This window comes from Phacochoerus africanus, chromosome 8 (genome assembly GCF_016906955.1).
Source record: "Phacochoerus africanus isolate WHEZ1 chromosome 8, ROS_Pafr_v1, whole genome shotgun sequence".
NCBI classification, from domain to species: Eukaryota; Metazoa; Chordata; class Mammalia; order Artiodactyla; family Suidae; genus Phacochoerus; species Phacochoerus africanus.
This window is the reverse complement of record NC_062551.1, coordinates 50,157,611-50,169,803: the sequence shown is the minus strand read 5'-3', so window position 1 is coordinate 50,169,803 and position 12,193 is coordinate 50,157,611. Positions and strand designations below refer to the sequence as shown.

Here is a 12,193-nt window from a genome sequence, read left to right as displayed (position 1 = left end):
ACCGTGTCCTCCTCGCTTTGCCAACCCTGAGACTCGCTTTCCTGTCAGAGACTAAGCTAGAAAATGCCACTCAAAGGTATAAGGAAATTCAAACAAGCAGACAGACTGGGGGAAGAAATCCTAGCACGTTGGGGGGTATAGAGGGGGAGGGAAGCAGCGCTGCTGCCAAGTTATCAGTCACCTGCTCAGGTTCTTAAGAGTCTTTCACTTCTTTTGTTTGCCTGGTTTTCCCTCCCAGATTCCGATAAAGCCCATGATCCAACCTGTTACCTAACAAGGCTGGTGGCACTTAGCCCTTCTCACCCTCTAGTGGGAACACTGGCCTGGGATTAAAGCGCAGACCACCAACCCCGAACCACACTCAGCCTGAGCCACCCCAAGGAGTGGGAACCTGTCACAGTCTTCAAGCGACTTCAAGTGACTTGTCGCAGCACCAACAGGTGGAATGAAAGTTCTAATCGCTTCCCTCCTTCTGTTGCTGCCACTAAGGCTGATGTCCACGGTCTCCAGCAACCCAAATACAGGTAAAACAATTTTTTTAAATTTTCTGTGAAAGATAAAAAGGTGGGAGAAATGTGGCAAAACAGAAACGAGCATGACCACACATGCAGTAAAATGCAGCCCCTCTAGGCCTCAGGGACTGGGGGCAAGTTAGCCTTTCTCAGTGTCTGTTTGCTCCTTTATAAAAAGGAGAGAACTGTACAGAAATCCAGAGAGGGCTGTGAGAGTTAAACGGGAGGATATGTGTGAAAGTGCCTGCAACTGTAGCTGGCGGGGGAGAAGTAAACACGGGCTCCTCAAAGATTTGCCGCCTTACCTCTGCCCCAATCCCTGTGGCAGAGAGCAATGAACCTCCCCAGGGCCAGCCTGGGAGGCGGTGGTGGAGGGTGTTGAAGGTGACTGGACATCTGAAGACAAGAAGTCGGTCCTCCATGACATTCTTTACAGCGCACCAGACGTGTCCCAACCATTTTTAGCGCAACTTCATGGTAAGGTGATGATGAACTAGAAAAATCACACCACCACACAGTACCCATGTTTGAAGCCCTGTTCCCACAGCTCACCTTTGGGTTAGGGGTTCCGAATAAGCGCCACTTTTCACTACAGCCAAGTGGCCGAGCCCCTAGCAGGGCAACTGTGCAGAAGGGACCTCATCCCCACGTGTGTGCCCACTGGAAGGGAACATCTCCCCAAGGGCTACCTGAAGGCCAAATAGCTTTGTCACTCAGCATTGACTCGGCCCTAAAGCCACGGCACCCCAATCCCCCCGACTCCACCCCAATTCCAAACGTTCCCTCCCTTACAGAGAGAGCTCTCTGGAAGCCGCTGGCCCCACAGCCCTGGCACTAGACCACCATTCTGGAAGGGAAGGCTTTTCCACCGCTGTGACAGAAACCAAGGCTCGAGTCCTCAGGCTGGATTCAAAGCTCCAGCCACAGCTGCCTTTCAGTCCACCCCTCCTCACACTCCCGAGTGCTCTGTGCTCCACTCAGCTAGACCCCGGGGCTGTTCCCCAGCTGGTCTGGTGCTTTCCCAGCTCAACTTTGCTCACACAACCTGCTCCAAACCACCTCCTCCCACAGCCTGCCTTGATTCGCCCCAGGCCCAGACGTGAGCCCTCCCTCCTGTGAACAAGCTTAACTTGACTCTCTGCACTTTTCATGCTCTGCCTTAGGTAAGCTGAGGTGTTGGTGTGCCTCTCCTACCCCTGGCCCTGCCCTTCTACCCTGCACCCTCCCCATGGCACCTCCTGGTATATTGTTCCACATCCCTCACACTATCCTGCACGGTGCTCACTAAACATTCGCTAAGTAAAGAAAAAATCCTCAGGTTTCTAAGAGGAAATTTCAAAGGAAATAGCTAAGAACCAGTGACAGTGTTAGGAAATAAGTTACTTATAATAATACTCATCTTTTTAAAATTAATAAGATTACTTATTAATTTTAAAATTACTTATAATAATACCCTCCATGTGTTAAACAGTCCCGTGTGGCAGGATTTTCCTGAGCACTTTACACATACTACATCATTGTGTCCTCACTGAAATCTAGTATACTTTTTTATTTTTAACTTTTCATTTTTCAGACTTAAAAAATGTAAAATTAATCAGCTCCAGTATATCCAAAAACACCAAACAACACCATACAATAACTATAATATGATTATCAAAATCAGAAAATTAGCAAAAGTATTAGCAAATGTACAAATCCTCAGATTTTGCTAATCATCCAGGGAAGTCCTTTTTCTGGTCTAGAAGACAATCTAGGATCCCTCACTGAAGAAAGACAACATCTCTCCTGGTCTCCTCCAATTTAGGGTAGTTTCTCAACCTTCCATGTGTTTCATGACCTTGACACTTTTGAAGAATACCATAATGTATTTTGCAGAATGGCCTCAATTTAGGCTTATCACGATGCTTCCTCATGATTCAACTGAGATTATGCATTTTGGGCACTAATACCACAGAAGTGATGTTTGCCTTCTCGGTACAGCACAGCAGAAGGCCCATGATAACAATATCTCTCAAGACGGATTATGTTAAATTTGAACACTGGTTAAGATGGTGTTGGTAAAGGTACTATTTTCCCATTTCAATAAGTATCTTGTGGAGAGGTACTTTGAGACCATGCAAATAGCCTGTTTCTTCTCATCACACTTTTGCCCATTAATTTTTAAAATACACTGATGATTCCTGCCTCCAATAAGTATTACCGTGGTCTTAGCAAAATGGTGATTTTCTATTTCTATCATTCCTTCTACATTTATTAAGATTCTACTATATGAAAGAGCTGTTCCTTCCCTCCCATTTTTTTAGATATTCGATTATTTGTTTATAGAGGTAAAGACTCAGAGATATTTGTGGAGTATAATCCACTGTTACCCTTATTTTTAATGTTGCTCATATTGTTCCACTGTTGCTCACTGGCCACTGGGCTCAAGGTGGCTTTGATGTGTTTTTGACATGTCATTTCTTTAGCAGTTCCTGAATTTCTCACATGACAAAGATGTTCCAGGCTCATCTTGTACTTCCCTTCCCCAGCCCTGGAGTCAGCCGTTTCTCCACAGAGTCCTGATTCCTTTCACAGGAGAACAATAGTCACAAACCTTGGGCACTAGGCATTGCCCATTGCTACTAGGGCTACTGTATCTGGGCCCTCTGGTGGACAGAGCTAGGAAACAGACAATGCGTACACACACCAATGTACTTTCTTCAGCCCTGTTTTACAAATTATGTAAATGAGGCACAGAAATGTTAGGCAACTTGTCCAAAATCACAATGCTAATAAGTAGTGGAACTGAAAAGTCAAAATTAAAATAGACTTATCATAAAAGCTAACAAGTGGAAATGACTTCTTTACACAGGCAAGTCCACAGAAAACAAGAAGCCTAACATTCCAGCACAAATACTCCCTTTGGGAAGTAACTAGAAATCTGCAAAAACAACCAGGATAATAACCATTGTGTACTGAACACCTGCTTGGGCCCTGGGCCCACAGTAGCTCCTTTAGTCCTAACGACACTGCCAGGTGGATACTAATATCCACTCCGCAAACCAGAGAACCAAAGATCATAGAAGCTAAGTTACTTCTGCAAGACTACATAGTTAAGCAGTTGACCCCAGGTCTGCCTGGATGTAAAGTCCATGCTCCTTCATTGTATTAATATTTTCCAAAACCGATTTTAGGTAGAACACAAACTAGCTTCTACTTTAATAGTCATATACTTATTTTAATGCATGTATAAAAAAAATCTAAGCACGTATCAAACTCATAATCTCACAGAAAATACTGCATAGAATGAAGATGTTATAAAAGTTGGAGTTCCTGTTGTGACTCAGTGGAAACGAACCCAACTAGTATCCATGAGGATTCAGGTTCGATCCCTGGCCTTGCTCAGTGGGTTAAGAATCCAGAGTTGCCATGAGCTATGGTGTAGGTCACACATGCAGCTCGGATCCTGCATGGCTGTGGCTGTGGCGTAGGCCAGCAGCTGCAGCTCCAATTCCACCCCTAGCCTAGGAACTTCCATATGCTGCACCTGTGGCCCTAAAAAGAGCAAAAGAAAAATAACTTTATTTAAAACAAAAGCAGGAACTAATTAATAGTAGAAGTGGTGTAAGCTATAGCAAAAATCATTAAAGTTGTCCAAAAATGTTTGACATTTGGGGGACATAATATACTATAGTAATCTGTTATCTTTGTTTTCAGTTATACCATGAATTATAGTCATGTAGAGTTGCAGAAAAAACAGTAGTCTTGGACCTGGCTTTTAACTCCAGATGGGTCACCATTACCTTTGTGAAGTTTGGCTCTATCTGGGTCTAGTTCCTCATCTGAAAATAAAAGGGATAGTGATTTGGTTCATTAGTACAACTTTTTTAAAAGCAACTTATGATGATACCAAGAAACAAAACTGTTCTTAACTTTTGATCCAGTAATTCCACTTAGAAATCTTCCCCAAGACAGCAAATCAATATTTGGAAAACAGTCACAAACACGAAGAGATTTATCAATATCCAAAAATACACTTGATCTTAGCCAAAAGGCTGAGAAGCAATCGATATCCAAAAATAAAACAATCTAAATATTTAGCAATGGGAGAACAGTTAAAAAATCTGGAGCACATACACTTGGGAGTCTTATACAGTCATTCAAAATGTATGTTATAAATGTTGTAAGACAACACAGGAATAAGCTTATAAAGTGAACAGAAGGAAATCTGTTCACATACTGTGGTTATATTTTATATAAATAAACTCATATGCAGGAAACATACCCAAATTCCTACCGTTGATAAGGGTAAAGATTTCTTCATCTGTACTTTACAAATTTTGTCTAATATTTTTACATAAAAATATATTACATTAAAAAATGAAAAAGAGGGAGTTCCCGTTGTGGCACAGTGGTTAACGAATCTGACTAGGAACCATGAGGTTGCAGGTTCGATCCCTGGCCTTGCTCAGTGGGTTAAGGATCCAGCATTGCCGTGAGCTGTGAGCTGTGGCAGATGCGGCTCGGATCTGGCGTTGCTGTGGCTCTGGCACAGGCGGGCGGCTACAGCTCCGATTAGACCCCTAGCCTGGGAACCTCCATATGCCATGGGAGCGGCCCTAGAAAAGGCAAAAAGACAAATAAATAAATAAATAAAAAATAAAAGAAAAAAAAAAGAAAAAGAAAAGCTTTTCAATGAAGGAGTTCCACTAATAATGTCCAAGATTCCTTCTGACTGTAATATTTTGTGGCTTTTCTCTGGAACTAGAAGAGGTCAGTTGAGAGTGAAATATTAGAAAGTTTAGATGGCAAGGACTATGCCTGTTTAGATTAACACTACTCAAAACAGCACATGAAAACATTTGGAAAACCAGCCTTTGGGGAAATGATGCAACATCCCCCATCTGTGTGACAGAAAGGGCGAGACTCTGGGAAATAGGCAAGCTGGGTTGAACAAGATGCTGCTCCAAGGGCCCTCTCTGGATGACTTGTCCATCCACTTATCAAACATTTACCAAGTGCCTGCCATGTGTCAGGGGCCAGGAAGCTGAATCACTACCGAGCCACTGGTTCAGAATCCAGTGAGGGAGAAAGACATTTAGTTTGCTAGGACTGCCATAACAAAATACTACAGACTAGGTGGCTTAAACAACAGCAAATTATCTCTTCATAATTCTGGAGGTTAGAAATCTGAGATCAAGGTGTTGGCAAGTTTGGTTTCTTCTGAGGCCTCTCTTTGGCTTACAGATGGTCACCACCTGGCTATAATCTCATCTGGTCATTCTTCTGGGCACATACATGCCTGGTGTTCCCTTGTGCGCCCAAATCTCTTCTTATAAGGACTTCAGACAGATTGGATTAGAACCCAACATTAAGGGCCTCATTTTAACTTAATCGTGTCTCTAAAGGCCCTGTCTCCAAACACAGTCATTCTGAGTCATTAAGTGTTACAGCTTCGGTTAGATTTAGGGGGACACAATTCGGTCCAGAACACATTTCAAACAAACTTGTCATAATTGTGCAATGATAGAGATGCATTCAAACGTGATAGGGAACCATGTGAAGTCATAATAAAGTCTGGCAGGAAGTATTAGCAATTCCTACACAGAGGAAGCATCATCTGGACCCAGTTCTTAACCAGAATCTCTATAAAACATCATCCTTGAGTATTATAAAAATATCTCAGGTATCACAAAATGGGCATAAGGCAGCATTATGTGGTAACACATACTTGAATAGAGTCCCAAAGAGGAAAGGATTTGTGCCAGAGGAACAGAGGTAAATATCATCCTCTTGCAGTTAGTTGATCTGGGATTATGGATTCAAATACAACCAAATGTGGGGGTCAGGTGAAGTTCCTGACTGGTTTATGGAATAATCTACTCCTTGCTCTTATTCCTTAAGTCATGAGAATTTTAATGTAGGTAGGGGAGATCTTTTATTTTTTTATTTTTTATTACTCAATGAATTTTATTACATTTATACTTGTACAATGATCATCACAACCCAATTTAATAGCATTTCCATCCCAAACCCTGTAGGGGAGATCTTAATGAGGGAAGGTAGTAAGATCTTGATCAACCCCTACCTTTTGTCCTCTCTCCTATCAAAAAGCCATTATTTCTCCATCTGGTTCCAGCTAATCTCTTCTCTAGGCCAGATTTTAAACCTCAATTTTTTATCTATTTAAATACTAGTCTCTTGAAGCACCCTAGTTCCCTGAGTGAAAAAGGAAAAGCAAAGGAGATGCACTGAAAAAATGTGGACCATTTGTCTTGGTCTCTTCTTCACCCAGTGCCTGGAAGTGACCTGTTTCCTTCTGACAGGAATCACCAGAGGCCATAGGGACCCACGGCAGGCTTCTGGGAAGTGGCTCCAGGAAGCTGTCCAAGAATGTGAGTGCAAAGGTCAGTAATTCAACATTGACAACAGTGATGCACCATCAAGATCCCAACTTGCTCCCTGGGTCCCTCCGAGACCAGAGCAGATGTTATCTGAGCTGACCTCACCCTGTTCCCTCTCCACCAGCCCATCACATGAAGCACCAAAATTTATTTTCTTCTTGAGTCTCAAGCAAATGCTGGACTCCTCTCAGGTCCAGGAGGGAGTTGGCTGACTCTCTGGCTTCCCTCCCCTTATCCTTCTCCCCAACATCCCAGGGCCGCAGTCAAAGACCTTCTTGGACCCCATTCTCAACCTTATTTCACTCATATGTAAGACTGAAATCAAGTGCCAAAAAGGCTTGCTCAAGGCAAAGCAGCCACTAAAAGGTACCTAGGTATAATTCCTCATTTTTCAGTCTCCTTAATGATACCCTGATGCCTCCTCCAAAACTGCCACCAAATTCTTGCCCAGAGAGGTCAAGTGAAACAACTTAGAAACGCTGGTGGCCATATAAATGGCTATCTCCACTCTTCTGTGTTGATCCACTTCCACACTCGCTGCAGTATGAAAAAGAACTGAGAGGCAAGAAAGATGGCAAGTAAAGCCCTGCCTCAAACACATTCACCCTCCTAAGCAGAAACCCCCTTATTTCAGATTGGTTCCTGAGAGCCCCTAGAAGAAAATTCATGACAGCGCACGGGCTGCCGAAGAAGCCATGTCCCTGTGACCATTTCAAGGGCAGAGTGAAGAAAACCAGTAAGTTACAAAAGAATGACCTTCCTTAAACCAGAGTCACTGTGGAATCAACTAGGGGTGAAGCAGGGGTTGCAAAGAGACAAGAGAAATGAAATGAAGACCAGGATAAGCACACAGCTCAGCCCTTTCTACTCAGTGTCAACTTGTGGGGAAATAGGAAGAGCAAGAAAAGCAAAACACAATTCTTTTATGACTAGAGAAGCTTAACCCAATTCTTTAATGATACCATGCCATTGCTTATCAAAGTGGAGGGAGACAGGGCTGTTGGGGACATGTTCATAGATCTCTGACAGTGACACCAGTGTCAGTGTCAAACAGAATTTGATTCCTCCATAGTCTAGGTATAATTAAATGTCATATAAAAAGTATATTGGTGGAGTTCCCTGGTGATCTATTGGGTTAAAGAACCAGTGTTGTCACTGCTGTGGCACAGGTTGGATCCCTGAGATGGGAAATTCTGCACAGGGCAGGCACAGCTGAAAAAAAGTATATTGGCAAATGTTAAACTGATATTATGCTGTTATGAAGAAAAAGATAAATCTAGATCATTATCACAAATGATGGAAATAAAATACAACATAATAATACCTATCAAAAATTTAAATGTGTGTACTTTTTACCTAGTAATCTCACTTCAAGGAACCCTTATTATAAGGAGTTCTCTTGTGGTGTAGTGGGTTAAGGATTGTCACTGCAGTGGCTCGGGTCAGTACTGTGACATTAGTTCCATCCCTGGCCTGGGAACGTCCACATTCCATGGGCAAAGCCAAAAACAACAACAACAAAAAAGAAATCTCTTATTATAAATACCAGCGTGGATAGTCAAAAATTTTGTACAAGAATGTGAATTATAGCAGATTTTGTATTGACAAATATAATCATTTCACAATGTATACAAATATCGAACCATCATGTTGTACACCTGAAACTAATATAATGTTAGATGTCAATATAAGGTTAGATTTCAATAAAAAAATTTCATCAAGAGGAGTTCCCTTCATAGTGGTTAACAAACCCAACTAGGATCCATGAGGATGCAGGTTCGATCCCTGGCCTCGCTCAGTGGGTTAAGAATCTAGTGTTGTCGTGAGCTGTGGTGTAGGTCACAGATGCAGCTCGGATCCCACATTGCTGTGGCTGTGGCATAGGCTGGAAGCTGCAGCTCTGATTAGACCCCCATCTTGGGAACCTCCATATGCCGAAGGTGCAGCCCTAAAAAATACCCCCCCAAATTTTTTTTCATCAAGAACAAATTGGGCAATTCTGCAGTTGTCAAAAATAATTAGACAGATCATTATACATTGATTGGAAAGTTATCTACAATATATTAAGTGAAAAAAGATGCAGAAACCCTCTATTTCAAACCCATCACAAAAATAAATTTCAGTGATTTAAAGATCTACATTCGAAAGGCAAACTTTTTTTTTTGACTGCACCTATGGGCTCCAGAAGTTCCTGGGCCAGGAATCAAATTTGGGCCACAGGAGTGACAATCAGATCCTTTTAACCACTAGGCAATGAGGGAAATCCCTGAAAGACAAACTGATAAGGGAATATAGCAGAATATATTCATGACCTTGGGGTAGAAAAGGATTTCTTAAACAAAATACAAAGAGTATAAATCATAAAGGAAAAGATTATTAACAAATCTGACTTCACTGAAATTAAGAAAATTTGGTCGGAGTTCCCGTCGTGGCGCAGTGGTCAACGAATCCGACTAGGAACCATGAGGTTGCGGGTTCGATCCCTGTCCTTGCTCAGTGGGTTAAGGATCTGGCGTTGCCGTGAGCTGTGGTGTAGGTTGCAGATGCGGCTCGGATCCCGCGTTGCTGTGGCTCTGGCGTAGGCTGGCAGCTACAGCTCCAATTCGACCCCTAGCCTGGGAACCTCCATATGCCGCGGGAGCGGCCCAAGAAATGGCAAAAAGACCAAAAAGAAAAAAAAAAAAGAAAATTTGGTCATCAAAAGAATAAAATGACAATCTACAGAGTAGAGATATGTCTACAACTTTTAATACTGACAAAGGATTAATAGTCAGAATACGTAAAGAATTCCTATAGATCAATGAGAGGAAGGCAGGTAACACAACAAATAGGCAAAAGACTTGAATAAGCACTTCAGAGACAGGAAATCCAAATAGCTAACAAACATGGGAAGTGGCCCTCAACTTTACTAGTAACTAGGAGAATATGAATTAAGCCCAAACAGAGATCACTCTACATCATCAGATTGGCAACAACTTTAAAGTCTGACAATACCAAGTACTGGCAGAGAGTAGAAAAGAGAAACTTTCAGCTCCTGTTGATGAGAGTGTAAATTGGTAAAGCACTTTGAAAAAGTGCTGGCAGTTACCTACTAAAGTTTAAGCTCTGTGACCAAGAAATTCCACCCTTAGACTATATACTCAAAAGGAATGCATGCTTATGTACACCGGGAGACATGAACAAGGATTTCATAGCAGCATTATTTACAAATATCCCAAACTGAAAATTGGCCAATGAATAAATAAATAGTAGTATAATTGAATATTATATGTCTGTGAGAATGAACAATAATAAAATGACCTAAATGAATGTAACAAATATAATGTTCAGTAAAAGAAAAAAATGAGAATAGTTATAGCATGATTTCACATACATAAAGTTAAAGAATAAATAAAATTAAACTAACATTTAAAATGTATAGGCAGATGGTAAAACCATAAAGAAAAAAAAATATATTAACACAGCAAAAGCCAGGATTACCTACGTGATGGGGAAAGGGAAGGTAGTGATCAGAAAAGGAGGAGAGTTGCTGTTAGTATTTTCTTTCCAGGCCTGGGTAGTAGTTTCATGAATACTTCTTTGTAACCATTTATTGAACTGCAAATTTAAGCCTTACGGACTTATACAGATGTATAATGCAGTAATAAAAGATTTGTTAAAGGAACACAACAAAACAATGTGTATAATATAAGCTCATTTTTGTTTTTAGGAGTAAACTATTATGTTTATATACAAAAATATATGGAGCAAACCAGTAACAATAGTTAGCTCTGAGAAATGGGGAATGGAGGCTGGGGTTGGGGCATCTTTAACTTTTTACTGGATATATTTTTTATTTTATATTTTTCACTACATTAGCCTTACTTTTAACATTTTAAAAGCTCTCATGAAAACTGAATTTTTAAAATGTTTTTATACAGAAGAAATTGGTACATTATAAATCAGCTATACTTTAATTAAAAAATAGAGCAAAAAAATGTTTTTAACAGTAGTCTCTCCCTTTTCTTTTCACCTAGGACACCAAAGACACCACAAGAAGCAAAACAAGCCCTCCAGAGCCTGCCAGCAATTTCTCAGACTATGTAAGCTGGAGAGCTTTTCTCTGCCTTTATAGGAGCTCTGAGAGCCCACCTTCCTGATGAAACACTGTCAGTCAACAAGGCAGTGAGCACACCTAGAAGATGCTCTTCTCTCGCCTCAAGCTCCCCACACCTGTCCCTGCTTCCTAAATCATTCCACTGTTCTCAAAAAGCATTTTCCCCAAGATTATTGCTCCCTGGAGTGCCTTCTTCTCTTGTCAGTCTTTTCCTGGGGCTTCTCCTTACCCAGCTTAAACTTACTTACCTGAAAGAAACCAGGAGTCCCCGGTTGCCTAGCTGGTCCCATGGGACCTTAAATACAACCAAGCAAGTAGCAAACAAAAGGCAATAAATATGTTTAAATATAACAAGTCAAAATCATTTTCAAATAGGGCCTAGAACCTCACATTCAGTCCAGACGACTCACTTTACCTTGTTCATTCCAAACTCAATCCAGATTATACGCACATCCAATACTACCCTCAATCTCTCTCCACTGCCCAATTTTTTATTCTTTAATTCATTCAACAAAATTTTTGGAGGTAAGAGCTAGGTAAGGCAAAGAAAGAAGTTAAAGCAATGAATCAAACATAGTCTTACTAAAGATAACATAGGTTAAAAAAAAAACCTGGCACAGTTTTCTTAGCACGTAAAACCTCTCCATTATTTATCATCATCATCATCATCATCATCAATGGTCATCTGATACTGTAAACTTCCAATCTAGTAAAGGAGACATATGCAGAGGCATAGTTCAAGGCTAGAAATTGATGTGAACGATTTCAAATGCCATTGAAAAGGGCTTCAAGCTGAAGAAATAGGAGGATATCTTTTTTAACATGAGAATAAAATGGTCAGAATGATAATATAAGGAAATAAAGGTGGCAACCATCTGAAAGAATGATTTAAGAGGGAAAAATTACAACAGTTTATCCCGCTTTCCCCTCTGACCCTCTCCTCAAACATCAGAAGTAGAGAATATAAAAGGAACACTGATCAGAATCTGGCTTCTGTCATCCAGATGAAACAGAGGACTAAATTGGAATGCTGGCCTTATGAGAAGAAACTTTCTTTGTAACTGAGTGGTGAGTGGGATGGGGTTCATTTAAGACACAATCCCTCTGGTAGGAGACTGTTGGGCCCTCAGCTTCCATCTGTTCATAATCCCTCCTCCCACAGCAGGAGGCACAGAGTGATTCACTTGGTACAGGAGTGGGGC

General features: G+C 41.2%; 1 protein-coding gene across 1 annotated transcript; it reads left to right on the top strand.

Moving 5' to 3' along the window:
- The first annotated feature begins 211 nt into the window (after nt 1-211).
- On the top strand, nt 212-11,161 carry LOC125134287 (C-X-C motif chemokine 17-like). Its single transcript, XM_047793390.1, has 4 exons — nt 212-524; nt 6,818-6,898; nt 7,530-7,631; nt 10,912-11,161. The coding sequence occupies exons 1-4, from the start codon at nt 446-448 to the stop codon at nt 11,007-11,009; spliced, it is 360 nt and encodes a 119-aa protein (XP_047649346.1). The 5' UTR covers nt 212-445; the 3' UTR covers nt 11,010-11,161.
- The last annotated feature ends 1,032 nt before the right edge of the window (nt 11,162-12,193 follow it).

Excerpts from the sequence above, each read along its gene's own strand:
- LOC125134287 (XM_047793390.1), top strand. The coding sequence starts at position 446 with ATGAAAGTTCTAATCGCTTCCCTCCTTCTGTTGCTGCCACTAAGGCTG. Across the intron at positions 6,899-7,529 it reads CCAAGAATGTGAGTGCAAAG|ATTGGTTCCTGAGAGCCCCT; the intron begins GTCAGTAATTCA and ends CCCTTATTTCAG. Across the intron at positions 7,632-10,911 it reads GGGCAGAGTGAAGAAAACCA|GACACCAAAGACACCACAAG; the intron begins GTAAGTTACAAA and ends CTTTTCACCTAG.